Consider the following 21316-nt stretch of genomic DNA (forward strand, 5'->3'; position numbering starts at 1 on the left):
TGCTCACTGCAGCACCCCACCAGGCTGTCCCTGAGCAGGGAATCGCTTAAGGCCCAAACTGCAACACTGGCATCTTAGCTTCATGTCTGTACCTCACTCCTCCATCCCTTGTGCCTTTGGTACTCTGTGCAGAGCAGGAATCTTTCATAGGTTTCCCTTTTCCTAAGTACACAATATGCTTTGAACTGTGCTAGGACTTTGTCACAATCCGTGCTGTCCACAGGTGAGAGCTGGAAGCTATTATAAATCTCTGGCTGTACCAGCTATGGTTAATAGTAAAGCCACTTTCCTGGCACGCTCAGCGTGTCTGCATACATTGCAGACATAAACACCACGAACCTCTGTCTGAAATGCTTCCAGACCCCTTCCACATTGCTCCCAAACCTTCATTCTCATGGTGGTTTCAGACCATCCATCCTTGCTGGCTGGGTACGTGCAGTTCAGGCGTCTGGAATTGCTGTGAAAATTCTTCTTGATTACGCTCAAATCCATCCACTCCTTGCCCCATGTGGTGTTCTTCTCACAAAGGCAAGGAGAGCTTGTGTTTAACAGCTCCATTCGTTTGTTTAAACATTCCATAGCACAGCACGGACAGCCTGCCGCGTGCTCCAGCCAGCCACAGTGTGCTCTGCCACTGCCCGCTGTCCAACATGGAAGATGCCCTTTTCTTTCTGTGGCCACACCCACATCCTTACACCCCCTAGTAGGGGTTCTGCACACGGTGGCTAAGGATTTGCAAAGGGAAAGCAAGAGCAGGTGAAATAAAAAGTTAATTTGACTGAAAACCCTTCCAGCCAGAGCGGAGACACTGCCTGCTTGTTGTGTTTGTGTGCTGTTTGCATTCATTGGCTTGGCAAGTTCTAACAGACATCCCCACCCTGCCCAATACTGCAAACTGTCCCCCAGATTTCCTGTGGCCGTAGCTACCAGCAGCTTCCCTAAAAGGTGCAGGGAGGCGAAACAACCCAGACAGGCAGCACCCAGTGATACTGTCTTGAGCAAGGATGTGAGCAGCGCTTCTTTAAGTGGTGTCCGAGGTTTGGAAGCCCTCCCCAAATGCTTCATATTCTTGGCTCCACCTGTAGGGGAGAAGAATGAGCTAAATGAACTCGTTGCTAATTTGCATGCCTGGGCCCTCAGAAGCTGCTGGTTTCCAGTCACAGGGGAAATTAGCGTGCCTAGGCGACATGCAGCAAGAGAGGCCAGCAGGACCAGCTACTCAGCACCTGGGGATCAGGCTGCCTGATTGTGCTACCAGCTGTGGAGTGTGCAGCTCTCATTGACACCCCGCAGCGAGGTGGCCCGTTCCCTGCCCCTTGATTAGTTCCTGCACAGCATATAGCTGGGATGTTTTCTCCATCTCCCGTCTGGAGCTGGTTTCCCCACTGCACCCATGTGGCATCGAATGCTCTGTGGCTCAGGGTCCCTGAGGAACATACTGGCTGGAGATCACAGTCGTGGGCTCTCTGCAGAGGCAGGAGCATGTGTGCCAGGGGCCACCGTCCCTTGCTTTAGCCTTTTCAAACTTCTGTGCAGTTACAAAAGCTGCCCATTGGGCCTTCGCTTCGGGGTGTGGTCTGCCCCCACAGCTGCTCCACCCAGCCCCAGGTCCTGAAATGCCCTCTCCAGGGGCTGTTCCTTCCTGGATGGAGGCGGAAAGTGAAGCTGGCTCTCACACCCTTCGGGCCTCCTGGAGGTCTCCTGCAGGGAAGCACCCCGTGTCCCGGGACAGCTTGCACTGGGGAGGGGGGCCGGGGAAGCGTGTTCCCAGCTGCTCCCCAGAGCCTGGTGCTCTGGCTCGAGGAGGCAGGGCACTGCAGCCGCTCTCCACTCAGGTCCATCATAAAACTCTGCTTTCTCCTTTGGAAGCCTCTGTTGGGAAATGCTGCTTCTTAGGCTTTTGAACACCTCACGGATGCCCCCTAATGGCCGCCGGGTAGATGGCAGCCTGGCACCAGCTCGGCTCATCCACAGCCTGTCCCGTTATCTGCTCTTGGCACGGAAACCGAAGGAGCATCAGGACACTGCTCACCCCGCCCCCCCAACACCCCACATGGTCCTGTCACCCCACAGCCAGCCCCTCCCCTGCCTCTCATCTAGCCTCAAATTCACTGCCCCCCAACCCCATCTGCATCCCCCCTGCGCCCCATGGGCCGGCTGTGACCCCCAACACTGTACTCTGACCCCCGGGTCTGCATCCCCCCTGCACCCCATGGACCGGCTGTGACCCCCAACACTGTACTCTGACCCCCAACCCCATCTGCATCCCCCCTGTGCCCCATGGGCTGGCTGTAACCCCCCCCACCACTGTACTCTCACCCCCCCAGAACTGCATCCCCCCTGCGCCCCATGGGCCGGCTGTGACCCCCCCATCACTGTACTCTGACCCCTGGGTCTGAATCTCCCCTGCGCCCCATGGACCGGCTGTGACCCCCAACACTGTACTCTGACCCCCAACCCCATCTGCATCCCCCCTGCACCCCATGGGCCGGCTGTGACCCCCAACACTGTACTCTGACCCCCAACCCCATCTGCATCCCCCCTGTGCCCCATGGGCCGGCTGTAACCCCCCCATCACTGTACTCTCACCCCCCCAGAAATGCATCCCCCCTGCACCCCATGGGCCGGCTGTGACCCCCAACACTGTACACGGACCCCTGGGTCTGCACCCCCCTGCACCCCATGGGCCGGCTGTAACCCCCCCATCACTGTACTCACCTCCCCAGAACTGCATCCCCCCTGCGCCCCATGGGCCGGCTGTGACCCCCAACACTGTACTCTGACCCCCAACCCCATCTGCATCCCTCCTGCGCCCCATGGACCGGCTGTGACCCCCAACACTGTACTCTGACTCCCCTGGTCTGCATCCCCCCTGTGCCCCATGGGCCGGCTGTGACCCCCAACACTGTATTCTGATTCCTCATCTCTGCATCCCCCCTGCACCCTATGGGCCAGCTGTGACCCCCCCCCCCCATCACTGTACTCTCATAACATCACAACTGTCCTCATCCTCATTCACCTCCACTCCACATAGAGCTGCTGGGGTCCCACTCCCTGACCCATAACCTGCCAGTCCCCTCCCCCCAGCCCCTCCCACATGGCACTGCTGGGATCCCATGGGCCGGCTGTAACCCCCCCATCACTGTACTCTCACCCCCCCAGAACTGCATCCCCCTGCGCCCCATGGGCCGGCTGTGACCCCCAACACTGTACTCTGACTCCCCTGGTCTGCATCCCCCCTGTACCCCATGGGCCGGCTGTGACCCCCAACACTGTACTCTCATAACATCACAACTGTCCTCATCCTCATTCACCTCCACTCCACATAGAGCTGCTGGGGTCCCACTCTCTGACCCATAACCTGCCAGTCCCCTCCCCCCAGCCCCTCCCACATGGCACTGCTGGGATCCCATGGGCTGGCCCCAGGACCAGACAGCTGACTTCCCCTCCTCCCAGTGGAGTGGCAGGGTTAACCCCTGGGCTGTCTGGGAGTCGCTGGCCTCCCCCGGTACCCTGCAGCGGCAGCACAGGTTCAGGTTGGGGTGTCCAGCACATACAGCATTAGCAATTGGGAGCAGGACGCAGGGGCCCAGCTGGCAGCCGCCCAAGGCCTCAGCTGCAGGGGCTGGGAGCAGAAACCCAAAGCAGACCCACCAAGAACTCTGGCCTCTCATTTCCCCGCCTTTCCCCTGCCCCCCTTGCTCCAGCCTGGTGGGGCTGGGAGCTTGGTCTCTTCCTGCCACCCCATCCCCCCCTCGCTGCCTGGCTGCCCCAGCCTCCCCCGCCTCTGGGGGAGGGGGGGAATATCGCACACCCCCCATGAGCCACTTGTGCCCCTGACAAGCCTGGCCCCCCCCCGCAGGGGCTCCGGCCCGGGCCTGGCAAGGGTGATGAGGCTGCACAGGGTTCGCCGATGGCCCTGCCTTGGCTGCAAGGGGCAAGCGGGCGGGAAAGGCTCCAGGCGCTGGGTCTGGGGCCTGCCGTGCCCATGTGCCCCCGGAGGCGCGATGTATGGCCTGGCCATTATGGTGCGGGGGGAGGGAGTGCTCGGCAGCCCATCCCTCCCCCTTCCTCTCGCTGAAGGCTCTCTTGGCAGCTGCCCCGCTCTCTTGGCAGAGACCCGCCAGAATTGGAGAAAGCAGCAAGAGAGAGAAATTAAAAAGGGAAAAAAGCCCAATAGCCTGGAGAGGCTTGTATGTTTGCCCTTTGTAATGACGTAGTGTCCTGTGCCTCTCCCCTCATTCCCTTCCCCTCCCTTCGGCCAGCCCCCACCCCTCGCCCCTCACAGCCTTGGAAGCCACAGTTAAGCGGCTCTGGGATAAAACACACTGGCTGCAAGAGGACTGGGGCATTGCTTCAAGAGATGGCAAGGCAGCTGGCTGCATCCCTCCTTCCCGGAGTCCTCCTCCTCCTCGCCATCCTCCCGACTTCTCGGCAAGGAGGTAAGGAAAGCAACAGCTGCTTCTCCCCAGCCTGAGCCAGCCGGGCCACCTCTCCTGGGGCACCTGACCTCAGGCACTCGCTGGCGGGGACTGGTTCTGGGGTGTGTGTCCCCAAGGGAAGGGGACTGCCCAGCGGGCAGGTTGCTAATGCCACGCACCCCCTTTGGGAACGGAGCAGCTCAGTGAAGCCCCCGAGTCAATCGGAGACGTCGCCGTGCCCGCGCTGCCCCTGGGCTCTCCTTGGCCCAACCGTCCCTGGGTCCCATCCACAGCCCCTCGCAGAGCCTGGCCCGTCCCCCGCGGCCCCGCTGGGGCAGGCATGCTCCCAGCTCTCCCTGCCCAAGCGTGACATGACACCACACCAGGGCTCTGGCTGGGGCAGGGAGAGCTGGGAGCTGCCCCTGGGGATCCCTGCCTGACAGACACTGCACAGCAGCTCTCCCGGGGGGCGAGGTGCTTGGTGAGGGGCTCCTACCGGCTCATGCAATGTCCTCCCTAGAGCATCCCAGAAGGCAAGATCCCAGCCCCAGCTGGGGGTGCCAGGGCCCGCCAGGCTGCCAGCATGAGGGACTGGGGTACAGAGAGCAGGCATGGGATGTGTGTGAGTCCGGGGTTCACTCTCACTGTGTGTGTGTGTGAGACACAACCCATGTGTATCACACTCTCAGTGTCTCGTGTCACTCTGCGTCTATGTGTGTTACCCTCCATGCATGTGACACAGCCTGTGTAGCCACCTCAGTGTGTATGTGAGAGGCACAATACACGTGTCTCGTTCTGTGTGTGTCTGACACAGCCTGTGTGTTTCGCTTTGTGTGACAGAGACATAGCATGTGTGGATTATTGTCAGTGAGTGTGTGTGACACGGTGCCTGTGTAGCACTCTCACTGCGGGTGTGGGTGTGACAGAACCCGTTCATAGCCCCCTTGATGTGTGGATATGAGAGACACAACCTGTTTGGAGCCCTCTATGTGTGTGTGTTTGTATACGTGTGTACGTATGGCACAGCCCATGTGTAGCACCCTCAGTGAGCGAGCGTATGAAAGAGAGAGAGAGAAACAAAGCCCCTGTGTATAAATTGCAGTGTGTGTGACACAGCCTTTGTGTATCACTTTGTGTGAGAGACAACACCCAAGTGCATTACTCCGTGTGTGTGTGACAAAGCCTGTGTGTATCAGTGTGTGTAGATGTGTGACACAGCCCATATGGAACACTCTGTGTTTGTGTGTAGGCATGACACAGCCCATGCAGATCTGTGTGTGTGTGTGTGTGTGTGTGTGAGAGAGAGAGAGAGACACAGCCCATGTGGATCACTGTGTGCATGTGTGTGTGTCGGTGTGACACAGCCTGTGTGGTCAACTCTGTGTGTGTGTGTGTGTGTGTGTGTGTGTGTGTGTGAGAGAGAGAGAGAGAGAGAGAGAGAGAGTGTGGAGCACTCTGTGTGTGTGTGTGTGTGTGTAGTTCTGACACAGCCCGTGTGGAGCACTGTGTGTGTGTGTGTGCAGTTCTGACACAGCCCGTGTGGAGCACTCTGTGTGTGTGTGTGTGTGTGTAGTTCTGACACAGCCCCTGTGGATCACTCTGTGTGTGTATGTGTATGTGTGTGTAGTTCTGACACAGCCCTGTGGAGCACTCTGTGTGTGTGTGTGTGTGTGTGTGTGTGTGTAGTTCTGACACAGCTGTGTGGAGCACTCTGTGTGCGTGTGTGTGTGTGTGTGTGTGTGTGGTTCTGACACAGCCCGTGTGGAGCACTCTGTGGGTGGGTGTGTAGTTCTGACACAGCCCATGTGGAGCACTCTGTGTGTGTGTGTGTGTGTGTGTGTGTGTGTGTGTGTGTGTAGTTCTGACACAGCCCCTGTGGATCACTCTGTGTGTGTGTGTGTGTAGTTCTGACACAGCCGTGTGGAGCACTCTGTGTGTGTGTGTGTGTGTGTGTAGTTCTGACACAGCCGTGTGGAGCACTCTGTGTGTGTGTGTGTGTGTGTAGTTCTGACACAGCCGTGTGGAGCACTCTGTGTGTGTGTGTGCATGTAGTTCTGACACAGCTGTGTGGAGCACTGTGTGTGTGTGTGTGTGTGTGTAGTTCTGACACAGCCCTGTGGAGCACTCTGTGTGTGTGTGTGTGTGTAGTTCTGACACAGCCCCTGTGGATCACTCTGTGTGTGTGTGTATAGTTCTGACACAGCCGTGTGGAGCGCTCTGTATGTGTGTGTGTGTAGTTTTGACACAGCCATGTGGAGCACTCTGTGTGTGTGTGTGTGTGTGTGTAGTTCTGACACAGCCGTGTGGAGCACTCTGTGTGTGTGTGTGTGTGTGTGTGTGTAGTTCTGACACAGCCGTGTGGAGCACTCTGTGTGTGTGTGTGTGTGTGTGTGTAGTTCTGACACAGCCGTGTGGAGCACTCTGTGTGTGTGTGCGTGTGTGTGTAGTTCTGACACAGCCGTGTGGAGCACTCTGTGTGTGTGTGTGTGTAGTTTTGACACAGCCATGTGGAGCACTCTGTGTGTGTGTGTGTGTGTGTGTGTAGTTCTGACACAGCCGTGTGGAGCACTCTGTGTGTGTGTGCGTGTGTGTGTGTGTGTAGTTTTGACACAGCCATGTGGAGCACTCTGTGGGTGTGTGTGTGTGTGTGGTTCTGACACAGCCCGTGTGGAGCACTCTGTGGGTGGGTGTGTAGTTCTGACACAGCCGTGTGGAGCACTCTGTGTGTGTGTGTGTGTGTGTGTGTGTGTAGTTCTGACACAGCCGTGTGGAGCACTGTGTGTGTGTGTGTGTGTGTGGTTCTGACACAGCCCGTGTGGAGCACTGTGTGTGTGTATGTGTAGTTCTGACACAGCCGTGTGGAGCACTCTTGAAGGCAAAGGGGATGAAAGTGCAGCCTATAATTCTCAATGCACAGTTGCAGGCTGGATGCTTTGGCAAAGCTGGAGAGGGGGACGGGGCAGTGGGTGGGAGGGGGCCGCCATTGGCTGTGCTGCCCCCTCCCCAGAGGAGAGCCCTTCAGGCCCACTCTTGGGGGTCAGCGACCCCTGGAACGCTCAGTGCAGGTGCCAGGACTCCTGGGCCCCCTGTAGAGAGGACAGATGCTATTGGAGCCAGGCCAGCCATTCCTCTGGTGAGAGAGCCGTCCGCAGACAGGCCACGATTCTCTGCACGGATCCCCAGGACCCAGGGCAGGCGGCTCCTCACAGCTGTGCAGGGTTGGGCCCCGCTGCGGCTTGGATGGGCACCTAGATCGCAGGCGGGAGGGAGAGGTGCCCGTTCTAGGGAGAATGCTGCAATCGCTAGGGCAGACTCGGCTGCTCACAGCCTCCCTGACCATGGCCCAGGCCATCCCCGGAAGCAGGAAGCTCCAGGGCAGAGCCCAGTGGCATTTCAGGGACATCCAGACGGCAGCGCCCCCGGCAGGGAGTCGCAGACCCGTGTCTAAACACGCCCTGGAGACGGTCCCGCTGGGCTCTGAAACCCTGCCCTGAGACGTCGGGGCCCTTTGCCCCAGCTCCAGTTCTCAGCCGGCCCTGCGAGCCAGGCGGGGCCCTGCAGGGAGCCAGTGCGGCTGGGCAGACGTGCAGGCGAGGGGAGTTTGCGCCTGCGGGTTTATGAGAGCAAGTGTGAAGCTTGACTCCCTGCAGCATGGCAGAGAGGTGCTGGGAGTGGGCGCAGTGCCGGATGCCCCCACCCTGAGCTGCGGCACCCCTGCAAAGCCAGCCACGAGCACCCCCAGCACTCTGCCGGGCACGATGGGAGGGGCTGTGGGGTGAGGCAGGCAGGGCGAGCGTGGCAGGGGAGTGGGGGTGGGAGCAGAGAGAGTGTGGTGAGGGGGCGGAGTGAGCATGCCATGGGGTGGGGGCAGACAAGTGTGGCGGGAGTGGGTGGGGCGGGGCAAGCATGGAGGTGGGGTGGGGCAGGGCTGGGAGTGGTTGTGGGGCAGGGCCGGGGGTGGCTGTGGGGTGAGGCGGGTAGGGCGAGCGTGGCCCTGGGTGCGGGGGATGGGGCAGGGCTGGGAGTGGCTGTGGGGCAGGGCCGGGGGGTGGCTGTGGGGTGAGGCGGGCAGGGCGAGCGTGGCCCTGGGGGTGTGGGGGGGGGTGAGCCTGGGTGTGGGGTGGGGAAGAGCGAGCATGGCTGTGGGGTAGGGCCAGGAGTGTCTGTGGGTGGGGGGGGGGCTGGGAGGGGCTGTGGGGTGAGGCGGGCAGGGCAAGCGTGGCCCTGGGGTGTGTGGGGTGGGGCGGGGCTGGGAGTGGCTGTGGGGTAGGGCTGGGGGTGGCTGTGGGGTGGGGACGAGTGAGCGTAGCTGCAGGGTCGGGCGAGGCTGGGAGTGGCGGTGGGGCCGGGCCGGGGGTGGCTGTGGGGTGAGGCGGGCAGGGCAAGCGTGGCCCTGGGTGCGTGGGGTGGGGTGGGGTGAGCCTGGCTGTGGGGTGGGGCGGAGCTGGGAGTGGCTGGGGGGAGGCGGGCAGGGCGAGCATAGCCCTGGGTGTGTGTGGGGTGGGGAAGAGCGAGCCTGGCTGTGGGGTGGGGCTGGGAGTGGCTGTGGGGAGGCGGGCAGGCGGCGTGGCCCTGGGGTGTGTGGGGTGGGGTGGGGCGAGCCTGGCTGTGGGGTGGGGTGGGGCTGGGAGTGGCTGTGGGGTGGGGTGGGGCTGGCTGTGGGGTGGGGAAGAGCGAGCCTGGCTGTGGGGCAGGGCTGGGAGTGGCTGTGGGGAGGCGGGCAGGCGAGCGTGGCCCTGGGGTGGGTGGGGTGGGGAAGAGCGAGCCTGGCTGTGGGGCAAGGCTGGGAGTGGCTGTGGGGAGGCGGGCAGGGCGAGCGTGGCCCTGGGATGTGTGGGGCAGGGTGGGGCGAGCCTGGCTGTGGGGTGGCTCTGACGCCGGCGCTCTGCCGGTGGGCCTGTTGGGGGGCCCAGCGCGCTCCATGAGTCGCTGGGCTGGGGGGAGCGAGATCTCCCAGGATGGCCCGTGCTGGGTGGCTCCCGGCCCATGCTCCCTGGACAGGCCGGGGGAGGGGAGCAGCTAGGGTCCCTGCGCCCCTCTGGCGGGGTGTGGCAGGACTGTGCTTTGCAGCAGGCTCTCGAGGGCCCTGCTCTGCAGCCGCGGGGGAGGCCAGCGTGCCCATGGGGAGGGGGCAGCGGGGAGGGCGGGTCCCAGCGCAGCGGGGAGGGCGGCAGGAGCGCAGTGCACTCGTGTGTCGGGGGCCGTGCCGCAGGCTGGGCTGGCTGCAGGCGGAACTTTCTTTGCTGCTTGGAAGTGGAGGGGCTGGTGCCAGCACACGGACCGTCTCCCTGGGGCCTGGGGCATGTCTGACTTTCCCAGGCAGGCCAGAGCTTTCTGCCCAGCCATGTGACTGTCCAGCCGGCTGCAGCAGGCTCAGATCCTGCCCGCTTTGCAGCCGGTAACCCAGGTAGTGCCCACGCTGGCTCGGCGGTGGGACTGGGCCTGCCTATGGGGGAGGTGCAGGGGATCTTCCTCCAGTGGGCCCGACCCTGCCAGGGAACTGCTGTTTGTCCAGACTCCCCTCCCCTCCCCCCGTGCCCATGGGGTCTCTGCACCCACAGGGCTGCCCCCCTCCCCCCCGAGACATGCCTGGAGACCCCGAGTGTGCCTCCCCCTGCCAGGTGGGGTGCTGGGGGAGTGGGGAAGGCCAGGGCTTTCTTCCCAGCTGTGTGTGGCGCCCCGCGTCCCGTTGGCAGCCGTACACTGCACTCCCTCCACAGGCTTGAGCTGGAAGAGCCCAGGCTGCACTAGCCACAGCATCAAGCTTCAGTCTCCCAGCTGTGCCCTGACAGATCCCGGGGCTCAAAGGGCAGGAGTCCCACAGGCCGGGGAGCAGGGACCATGGAGAGTGACTCCCAGCCCAGGCTGGGGCCAGGTGTGCAACCCAGGCCTGGATCCCATAGGCCTGGAGCGCAGGGCATCGCACCTGTGGCTCTTAGTGCCCAGGCCCATCCCTCTGCTGCCTGCTGCATCCCGCGGGATAATGCGAGCGTGCCTGAGTCGCTGAGAAGCCGCTGAGAAGCCAGTGACTTCGCCTGCCCCGGCCCAGCTCCGCTGTAAGGCGATTAGCACAGGCTGCTCTTTGAGCAGATTCAGCCTGTGACGGTCACATGCTCACTGAGCACCTCAGAGGCGAGTGTCAGGCTGTGAAAAGCCAATGCCGCCCATGGGGGGCTTCTGGGGGACTTGCAGCTCCTGACACCGTGCTCTAAGCTCTGTGTCTCTGAGCCCACAGCGAGATGGACAGAGAGGCCTTTGTTCTGTGCAATGCGCTCTGCCCCATCTGGGCACTCGGGACCCTACCGAAATGGTGCCCACACTGCCCAAAGTACGGGCGCTCCATCGCTGGGATGGACTAGCTGGGAGCTGCCTCGTGGCCAGCACTCCTCCCTTGGTCCCTCCAGCACCTCCTGCTGGGCCAGGCTGGGAACTAGTGCTCCTCCATTCTCTACAGCGCCACAATGCTGCTGTGAGCTCGCCCCAGTACAGTGCACAGCAGCTGGGTGTGGGGATGGGAGCTGCCCTATTGCCTGTACCTGTGCAGCAGGCATGGCCCCATTTTCAGCCCATGTGTCTCCCCCTTATGCTGCACACCTGATGATGGCTTGCAGGTTCTCACAGATGGCCAGGCTTTCAGCTCTGAATGTTGCCTCTTTTCCTGCTCATGAATTGTTCACCAAGAGCTTGACTTTCACCCAGTGATTTCAGTGAATAATTTGCCATCTGCAGTTCATTCATGAACTGCTCAGGGCGAGTTGTCAGAGTTTGGAAATCAAAATTCAAGCTCTTTGGAGCGGACACATGAGACAGAATCTTCAAATCTGGGCCTGCGGCCTAACACGAGGGCCCCTAATCTGCCTTTAGGTTCCTAAGAAGGGGCCTGTTTCAGCAGTGCTTTCACTGGGAGCTGCAGGTGCTCAGTGGTTTGGGACGAACGTAGGCAGCCATGTCTGAAATGTGGGCTGTTGGTCACATGGTATGTTTCTGTTTCCTGATTGGGAAGCATCTGGAGTCCCAGTTTTTAGTGCAAATTCTCACCCGTGTTCATCCCATTAACCCTTCATGACACCACCCAGCTCCACAGCTGCTGGGTCTGAAGCCAGCTCCCTGGAAGGCAGCTCAAGCATGAGCACCAGCAAAGCCAAGGGGTTGAAAACCCACAAGGCTGTGTATTGAAGACACTGGGCATTGTTCAGCTAGCTCCACCACCATTGCAGTAAATGATGGCAGGTGGACATGTGGCTGCGTGTGGCTTTGCTGCTGGCCCGGGGCAGGTGGAGAGCTCTGGGCTGGGACACGGCCCCATGTGCAAATCACATGCACCAGGCCCAGGACGTCACGTGGCCCAGAAGAGAGCTCTGCTAAGCCCCAAAATGCTGCATATGGGGCAGGGTCTTGAATCTCAACGCCGCTGGTGAGCATCCAGAAGCTTCTGCACGTGCAGGCCCTCAGAGCCGCTGACTCACATTTGCCCTGAGATGATTGTGGAGAGAAGCCAGGGCAGGCACATTACTGAAAGCTCTTCAATTCCTTGGAAGGTCTGTGGCCAGCTCCCTCCTGCCCCAGACGCAGAGAGACAGAGAGGTGAAGGAAGCCCTCTGGTTGCCAAGCAGTCACTTGTCTCTCAGGGCAAGCAGCCAGGGAAGCAGGTGCCTGGGGCGGCCAATAGAAAGGGGCGGCACTCTGTCCGTTGCTGGGGCGGCATGTCCGGGTCTACGGCGGCAATTCAGCGGCAGGTCCCTCTGTTCCTCTTCCGCGGCACGTCGGCGGTAGCTCAATCGGTTTTGTCTTTTTTTTCTTCGCCACTTGGGGTGGCAAAAAAGCTGGAGCCGGCCCTGCAAGCAGCGACACCCAGCACAGGTGAGCCCTGCTCCACAGCTGGCAGCAGGAAGCAGCATGGCAGAGGCCTCCTGGAAGCCAGGACAAGGGCCCTGAATGGAGCTTTAGCCATATGGCAGCGAGTGATTGGCCTCTGATTCCTGCCAGATGGTGCCACCCAGCTTATCGGAGCCTCGTAGCCTGGTCCTTGCTGAGGGGGCGGGTCCAAGAGGGGCACTGCGATCTCAGCCCCACGCCAGTGGGCAAGACCCAAATGCCTCTGTGCTGGCTGGAAAGCGAGAGGTCTGCGGGAGCCCGGGAGTGCGCCATGCGGAGCTGCCCCTGATGAGCCCCCCTGGCTCAGGGATGCCAATGGGCGACCGTTGCTCCTGCTCTCTCTGGGACAAACTGGGAAGTGGAGTAAGTGGGTTTCAATGCGATCGCTTGCACCGGGGCTGAATTTGGTTCCTCGTGTCTGGTCGTTGGCTTTAGAGCTCAACAGGTTAGGGCCCCACAGGGCCAGCCTTGCACGTCCGGACGTCTGGGCTCAGCAGCCTCCTTAGCACGAGACCCTAGAGACCTGCCTGGCGTGTGAGCAGCAGCCCCTGAAGCCAGCTGGGAGGGGCCCCAACAAACTCACCTTCTGAGAGCCTGTGAAGGAGCCACCAGGGCCCATCTGCTCTGCTCTGCCTGGGTAGGGCTCTGGCAGGGCCCAAGCTCGTGTGCTCGCTAGCTGTGTGGCTGTGGCCAACATGCAGGTAGCCACCCAGCTGAGGCCCAGGGCTTGGGTGGGCCGGAGAGCCGAGCTGCAATGCCCACACAGCTATTTCCAGCAAGCTAGCTTGAGCCCCGCTAGCACATCTGTCTGCCCGGGCTGGGAGGCCAAGCCACCCTCCCACTCCAACAAAAGGGCAGGACGGCCAACATCTGGCACCAGCAATGGCCACGCTGAGCCAGGGAAGTTGCCACACTTTCGCCTCAGAGATCTGACCCGTGGGCTCTTCAGAGCGCGCAGTGAAGAGCCGGCTGCTAGCTGGGGCCTGGGACTCACTGCCGTCAGTATCACGGGGCTGGGGTATGAACTAGCCAGCTTGATGCATCTTGTCCAGCCATGGGCCAAGCTAACCGAGCTCAGAACGGGGGACTCTGCCATTAGTAGATGTCACCTCCTGATATTCTTTCGACTGTAGGATTCCAATACCCTCCTGCCGAGCCAGGCAATGGCCCCCTGCCCAGCAGCACAAAAGGCCCCGGTGAGCTTTGCCAAGATCCAGGGGAGGCTGGCACACTCCTCACGCAGCTCAGCTCCCCTCTCAGCCCTGTCTGGGAAGGGCAGACTCGGGAGAAGGTGGGATCAGAGCCTAGGAGAAATGGAAACCTCTGTGACAGCCAGTCAGTGAACAGCTGGTGAGGAGGGCTGAGTGGGAGATAACGCTGAAGGTAGTAGGGCGCCAGGAGAGACATATAAGCCTGATGGATGGAGCCCTTTGCCCAGCAGCTGAGAAGCGTGGCTGAGGTGCCGGACACAAGAGAGTTTGCACAGAACATGCCCGTCCCGGTGACAAATCCTGAGTTAACAGGGGACCTTCCCTTGGTGCTGGGGAGTGACGCCAATTAGGAGTGGGCACTGGGGCAAAGGCGAACTAGACCTGGGAGGAAGGATGCCCTGCTTCCAGCCTCCCACCCCAGCCTACCCAGGTTGGGCAGAGACATGCATCAGCCGTGGCTCCAGGAAGGCTCCTGTCACGTGTGTGGTGGTGCCAGGTGCTGCACCAAGCGGCACTAGCACAGGGCCAGCTCCTGCCGATGGGTCATGTCCCCGCTGACTGCCAGCTCCTCTCCTCACACCCGGCCTTCTCAGACTGCTCTTCCTGGGAACCCAAACTCTGCAGGGAGGCCAGGCTGGGATGACTCAGCACCAAAGAACTTACTGGGGGCCAAAGGCTCAGACTTTTACCCCCTCTGACCTCTCTGGAGGGGCAAATGGAGCCTCTGGCTTCAGTCCTGCTGAGGAATGTCCTCTTCCCAGCCCAGCTGGCACTGGGCAGCCGGCCGCATTAGCCGCCGTGTGAGACCATTCCTCCCAGCACCAGTCCTGCGGCTCCCCTGAACTCTGGGGCAGCCACACGCCCTCAGCCCCGTGTCACGCTGGCAGCCGTGCCAGAGAACCATTGCCTGACGCGCAGAGCTCCCGCTGACACAGCAATGAGCCCTGGGCTCTGAGCCCTGCAGGCAGGGGACAGGGGCTCCCCCGAGAGCCCCAACTGCACTCTCCTCACGCTGCCCCCCACGGGACAGTTAGCCCAGAATCCGCTGGGGAGAGGGAGCGCACCCGTCATCATGTGGTGACACAGTGCTGGGAAGAGGGAATCTTCGGACCCAAAAGGAGCCCATGTGCCCGGGCAGAGCCGGCACCAGGCAGACAGTGTGTGGAGCCCTGTCGGTGACCAGCCCAGAGCGGGAGCCAGGAGGGGAGAGGGACCTGAGGAGCCGTTGGTTCCCCCAGGATTCTGGCTGGGAGTGTCTCCCTTTCCCCTAGAATGAGTCTGTCCCCCTTCCCCTCTCTCTCCCAGCAGGCAGGGCAGCAGACTGGGACAGCTCTCCAGGGCCAGGGCTGCACGGCTTACTGATGGGGAGTCCTGAAGCCCCTCGAGGCCCCCAGCCAGATACAAGCTGCTCCCACCTCAGCTCCCCCACTCCTCTCAGCAGCCAGGGAAGGGGTGGGCGGGAGGTGAGTTCCCCTTGCTAGGCTGTCCCTTCCTGTAGCCTTGGGTCCCCGGGTGCACATCGCAGCACATGGCTCACAGGGCCAAGCTGCAGCCTGGTGCAAACATCAGTGCAGTTCTGCCATTTACGGCAGGGCTGCAGTTGGCCCTCAGAGTGAGTCTGTGGCCTGGACAAGGCACTGCTATGGGGAACCTCGCAGCACTGGCATCCCAGCTGCACCCCAGTCTGGGGAGCTTCCCTGGTAGACGTTTGCAGCAGCTGAGGCTGGCGTTGGCCTGCAGTGCAGGACAGGGAGGAGCCGCATGGACACTTTGCGTTTGTTTTTAAACAAGGAATTATCTGGGATTTGTTTTTCCGAGCCAGCGAGAGGCGAGTGGGGCGGGAGCCAGGGCTCTAATCCCTGTTTGAAAAGGTCAGAGCCCTGTCATTCATCCCAGCCAATAGCGCAGCCTCCGCGAAGGGAAAGTGGGGCAGGCCAGGCCAGGGGAGCGAGAGGGACAGACAGACAGACGGATGGGGAGACAGGAGAGCGAGGACTGGAATGAGTGCCTTTGGCTGGGGGAACGTGTTATCAGGCTCCGAATTCCACGCAAAGTGAGATCAGCTGGTCTGGAATCTGGAACCAATTCCAAAGCCTGCGGAGGCTCAGTGTAATGTGCTCCACATTAGGCAGGCTCTGTGCTAGCTGTGCGGGCCGAGGGCTGCGGACCTGGGCATGCAAGCGCCTGGCAGTGCAGCGGAGATCCACTGGGCTTTGCCTTCTCCCGGGCCTGACACCCAAGGGTCTCAAAACACTTTGCCTTCCTGTGACCTTCCCACCCCATCGGGGGCACCTAGAGCTACCTCACATTACAGGTGGGGCAGCTTCCCCAAGGCAGGAGGGGAAACCCCTAGGCTGCCTGGCAATTCATTGGCACAGGTGGGGATGGCACCTATAACTCATGGATCCCATTCTTGTTCTCTGTCATCCATCCAGTACTGCTAGTGTGAACCCTGGCACTAGTGCCCTTTCTGGGTCTGGGGCTATGAGTGTGACCCCTGACACTAGTGCCCTCTGTGTATCTGGGTCTGAGTGTGAATCTTGGCAATAGTGCCCTGTGTACACCTGGGATCTGAGAGTGTGAACCCTGGTACTAATGCCCTGTGTGTGTCTGTGTGTGTCTGGAGCTGAGTGTGAACCCTGGTACTAGTGCCCTGTGTGTGTGTCTGGGCCTGGGAGTGTGAACCCTGGCACTAGTGTCCTGTGTGTGTCTGGGGTATGGGAGTGTAAACCCTGGCACTAGTGCCCTGTGTGTACCTGGGGTATGGGAGTGTGAACCCTGGCACTAGTGCCCTGTGTGTACCTGGGGTATGGGAGTGTGAACCCTGGCATTAGTGCCCTGTGTGTACCTGGAGTCTGAGAGTGAACCCTGGCACTACTGTCCTGTGTATACCTGGGATATGGGAGTGTGAACCCTGGCACCAGTGCCCTGTTTGTGTGTCTGGGAGTGTGAACCCTGGCACTAGTGCCCTGTGTGTGTGTCTGGGCCTGGGAGTGTGAACCCTGGCTCTAGTGCCCTGTGTGTGTGTCTGGGCCTGGGAGTGTGAACCCTGGCACTAGTGTCCTGTGTATACCTGGGGTATGGGAGTGTGAACCCTGGCACTAGTGTCCTGTGTGTACCTGGAGTCTGAGAGTGTGAACCCTGGCACTAGTGTCCTGTGTATACCTGGGATATGGGAGTGTGAACCCTGGCACCAGTGCCCTGTGTGTGTGTCTGGGAGTGTGAACCCTGGCACTAGTGCCCTGTGTGTGTGTCTGGGCCTGGGAGTGTGAACCCTGGCTCTAGTGCCCTGTCTGTACCTGGGGGCTGGGAGTGTGAACTCTGGCCCTAGTGCCCTGTGTGTGTAACGCCAACAGAGCATGGTCGTTGGCGGGTGGAATTGAATCTGTGGCCTCTGGAGCTTAGTGCATGAGCCTCTACTGCATGAGCTAAAAGCCATGTGGCCCTTAGCTAAGGCTGTAGAACAGACTCATTGATGTCTCTCTACGTGGTCTCAGTGCCACTAGATGAGACAGAACACCACACCCAGGAGGTGTGTGAGTTACATGTACACTTAGGGGCTGTGTGTGTGAATCCTGGCACTAGAGCCCTGTGTGCGCTTGGGGGCTGAATGTGAACCCTGGCACTAGTGCCCTCTGTGGGGGAGGAGGCTGTGAGTGTGAACCCTGGCACTAGTGCCCTGTGTGTCTGGGTCTGGAAGTGTGAACCCTGGCACTAGTGCCCTGTGTGTCTGGGTCTGGAAGTGTGAACCCCAGCACTAGCCCTGTGTGTCTGGGTCTGGAAGTGTGAACCCTGGCACTGGTGCCCTGTGTGTGCTTAGGAGCTGAGTGTGAACCTTGGCACTGGTGCCCTGTGCGTGCTTAGGGGCTGAGTGTGAACCCCGGCACCAGTGCCCTCTGTGGGGGAGGGGGCTGTGAGTGTGAACCCCGGCACTAGTGCCCTGTGTGTGCCTGGGGGCTGGGAGTCTATCTCTATGTCTTGGGGCTGTCTATGGCTCAGGCAGGACGTTGTCTCCTCCCCTGGGGCAGAAGCAGCTGGAGCATGGAGCGCTTGGAAGGCTTGTCCCAGCTGGACACGTGTCCGTGTCCCTGGCTGGAGCCGGTGAGAAGGCAGCTGTAGGGCGCCGGGCTGGGCGTTGGGAAGGAAACGAGAACTTCTCCAAAGCCTGATAAAACTGCCCAGCAGTGAGAGCAGCCGCAGGCAGGCTGGCGCTGTCTCAGCCCCTCGACGCCATCTGCTGGCATGTTTGTTTGGGCAGCTGCTAGTGACTCCCTCAGCTTCCGCGCCCGAAGAACATAACCCAGCTGGGCTGGCTGGCCCAGAAGGACCTGGCTAGGTAGAGACTGATGTGGGCTGGGCGGATGTGGGAGCAGGGCTGCCACTCGTCACCCCTCTCCAATGTGGGAGCAATGCCCCCTCAGACCAGCTCTTGCCTGGGGCAGCTGTGCACGCTGGGACCGGGCCAGCTCCTGCAGGCAACAGGTAGGACATCTGAGCCCTTCCAGATGCAGGCCCTGCCCAGGGCAGGCAGGCAAGCCTCGTGCCCCGTTTTACACAGAGGTCGCACTAGGCCACCCCGGGCAGAACTCCATGCCCAGCATGGCAGCCCCGGGCACCCTGCTCAGCTCAGAAAACCCATCCTCTGCTCTGGCTTCCCTGCAAGGAGGTCCTGGTCCTGCCTTCGAGGCGCTTAGTGATCTGGGCCTGGGCTACTCCCTGGAACTCCAGCTCGCACATCCCAAACACCATGGCCCATTTTGTACTGTCTGGGAGACTCAGCAGAGGCCAAGAACTGCCGGACGGAGGGTTCACTCTAAATACAACAGCCCTCCCAGCTCTGAGTCCACACGAGAGAGCTTGTCAACAGAAGCGTATGGTTCTGTGCAAAGGGATGGAGGTTCACGCAGCAGCACCCCGGGGCTGTCTAACACTAGCTAGGAGCAGGGCGATGGCAGGCAAAGGTGGGCCCTGTCCCCGCTCTGCATGTGGACAGCTGTCGGTGGGATCCTGCCTGAGGACATCAGCTGGGGCTCTCCTAGCCTCATGGCAGCAATCAGGTTCATTGTAGCTGAGCTCCCCTCTCCAGCCTGAGAAATGATGCTGGCTTGAATCCCAGGCAGCACTGGGCTGGCACAGACACTGCAGCAGGGCTGCCTCTACTGACACACCCGTGGGCCTCCCCCTTTCTGGGGCTGTCCCAGATCACAGCTGTGTGGGGTGTTACAGGAAAAGCCGACATCCCAGAGCCGAGCCCTTCCCCCCGCAGCATGCTCAGCTGCCCAGAGATCAGGGCCCTGGAGATGGGCCTGGTAGCCCCAGACAGGGCCTGGGGACACTGTCCCCCACCACGAGGAGACTCTCCCCGGAGTCTTACACCAGCTGGATAGGAGCTAGAGCCAGGCCAGACTCCTGCCCCAGGGAGGACAGCCAGGTACTCCCTTGCCTCAGCGGTGTACGGCCCTCACCAGAGCCCTCAGCGGTGTACGGCCCTCACCAGGGCCCTCAGGGGTGTACGGCCCTCACCAGGGCCCTCAGGGGTGTACGGCCCTCACCAGGGCCCTCAGCGGTGTACGGCCCTCACCAGGGCCCTCAGGGGTGTACGGCCCCCACCAGGGCCCTCAGGGGAGAATGGTCCTCACCAGGGCCCTCAGGAGTGTACGGCCCCCACCAGGGCCCTCAGCGGTGAACAGCCCTCACCAGGGCCCTCAGGGGAGAACGGCCCTCACCAGGGCCCTCAGCGGTGTACGGCCCTCACCAGGGCCCTCAGCAGTGTACAGCCCTCACCAGGGCCCTCAGGGGAGAACGGCCCTCACCAGGGCCCTCAGCGGTGTATGGCCCTCACCAGGGCCCTCAGGGGTGAACAGCCCTCACCAGAGCCCTCAGCGGTATACGGCCCTCACCAGTGTCCTCAGCGGTGAACAGCCCTCACCAGGGCCCTCAGCGGTGAACAGCCCTCACCAGGGCCCTCAGCGGTGTACGGCCCTCACCAGGGCCCTCAGCGGTGTACGGCCCTCACCAGGGCCCTCAGGAGTGTTCGGCCCTCACCAGGGCCCTCAGCGGTGTATGGCCCTCACCAGGGCCCTCAGGGGTGTTCGGCCCTCACCAGTGACCTCAGGGGTATATGGCCCTCACCAGGGCCCTCAGCGGTGTACGGCCCTCACCAGGGCCCTCAGGGGTGTACAACTCTCCACCTTGAGTCTCAGGGACACATGTGGCTTTTCTGGGTCCCGTTAGCAAAATGACAGGGCCTCTGAGTGCACTGACCCCATGCTGCTACCTATCGCACTTGCCACTTGTAGATCTCAAAGCACTTCCTCAAGGCGGGTCAGTGTCATTTTCCCCACGGTAATGATGGGCAAACTGTGGCACAGGGAGGTTCAGGGAATCCCACAGCAAAGCTGGGACCCGGCACTGCCCCGGAGCTTGTGCACTCCAGTGGCAGTCCTGCTTTCTCTGTTTATCTGAGCCAACAACGAGGTGGACGTGGCCTGGCGGGTGTATCCCCTGGCTGCCTGTGTGTGATGCTGCCTGTTCCTTTTTCAGGGGTGCCTGGTGCTGGCGGGGGAGTTCCGGCTCTAGGATATTACCCAGGTAAGAACCCACCCCCCCCAGCGGGACACGGGAAGGGCAGGGAATGGGACGCTCTCCCCTGCATGGGAAGGGAAGTGAGAGCGCAGTGGGAGCGGGGTCCCCAGGCTGGTGGATGGAAATATCAGCCTGTCCCAGAAGGGGGTGCTGGCCCCAGGGGAGAGGGGTATCCAGGGCTGGGAGCTCAGGGAATGTCTCCTTCGCCCCAACAGGAGTGTGTTTGGATGAATCTGGCCAGCAGGAGCCATGTGCAGGGGTGGGAACCCCACAAGGGACAGTCCGGTGTGGATCCAGGCAAGCAGAGCTGCCTGTGTCACCCCTCCGCACAGCCCCCTCCAGCAGGGCTGGCCACGGTCCCTCTGGGCAGAGGCAGAGCTGCTCGGCATGGCTGGGCCTGAGCTGAGAGTCAGGAGAGCCTGGTTCCTGTCCCGGCTCTGGCGCTCACTTGCGGCGTGGCCCTGGCTGAGGCACTGCATGGGGACGGGGAGACACAGAACCTTAGTGTGCAGGCTGCCCCGACTGGTGCCTGAGGGACAATCCAGGCAGCTGGGGTGGTGGCAGCAGGGTGACACCTGGTAACACAGTAGAAGGACGCTCATCAGCCAGGCGCGCTGTAGCCCAGCCCTGGCACATGAGGCTCCCTGCACAGTGCCTGGATGGCTGGGCACAAAAGTCAGCATGTGGGGCAAGGAGCCACCTAAGCTAGCCAGTGGGCACAGCCAATGGCAGGGACATGTCCTCAGACAGGCACCTGGCTCTGTTAGCAACCCAGGAAAGGTCCCCAGCAGTGAGAGCAGCTGCATGCAGACAGGCTTGGGGGAAGGGATAGCTCAGTGGTTTAAGCAGTGGCCTGCTTAAACTCAGGGTTGTGAGCTCAATCCTTGAGGGAGCCATTTAGGGATCTGGAGGAAAAAATCTATCTGGGGGTTGGTCCTGCTTTGAGCAGGGGGTTGGACTAGATACCTCCTGAGGCCCCTTCCAACCTTGATATTCTATGGAGTCTGCAGGGCACAGGCACCTACTGGTTTCTCACAGGCATGAGGTAGGTGTGTTCCTCACTCCACACACAACAGCTAGAGGAGGAGCAGGAGCAGCCCACCTTGTGACTATTCAAAAGGGGGAACTATACAAAAATGAGGGGGTTAGTTAGACAAAAGATACAGTGACTAAAGTGAAATCCCTGCAAGTTGCATGGTCCCTTTTTAAAGACACCATAATAGA

General features: G+C 61.1%; 1 protein-coding gene across 8 annotated transcripts in view; it reads left to right on the top strand.

Moving 5' to 3' along the window:
• Positions 1 to 4200: 4200 nt before the first annotated feature.
• ELN (elastin) overlaps positions 4201 to 21316 on the top strand; it is a 91112-nt gene continuing 73996 nt past the window's right edge. For 2 of the 8 annotated variants that reach the window (XM_039508143.1, XM_039508142.1), the window contains exons 1-2: positions 4206 to 4442; positions 20051 to 20098. In XM_039508143.1, coding sequence (XP_039364077.1) covers positions 4364 to 4442; positions 20051 to 20098 — 127 coding nt within the window. In that variant the 5' untranslated portion in view covers positions 4206 to 4363. Of the gene's footprint in view, positions 4443 to 20050; positions 20099 to 21316 lie in introns of all 8 variants that reach the window. The other 6 variants (XM_039508147.1, XM_039508146.1, XM_039508141.1 and 3 more) reach the window with 4 other exon arrangements.

The sequence above is a fragment of the Mauremys reevesii genome, linkage group 20 (assembly GCF_016161935.1).
Source record: "Mauremys reevesii isolate NIE-2019 linkage group 20, ASM1616193v1, whole genome shotgun sequence".
NCBI lineage: Eukaryota > Metazoa > Chordata > Testudines > Geoemydidae > Mauremys > Mauremys reevesii.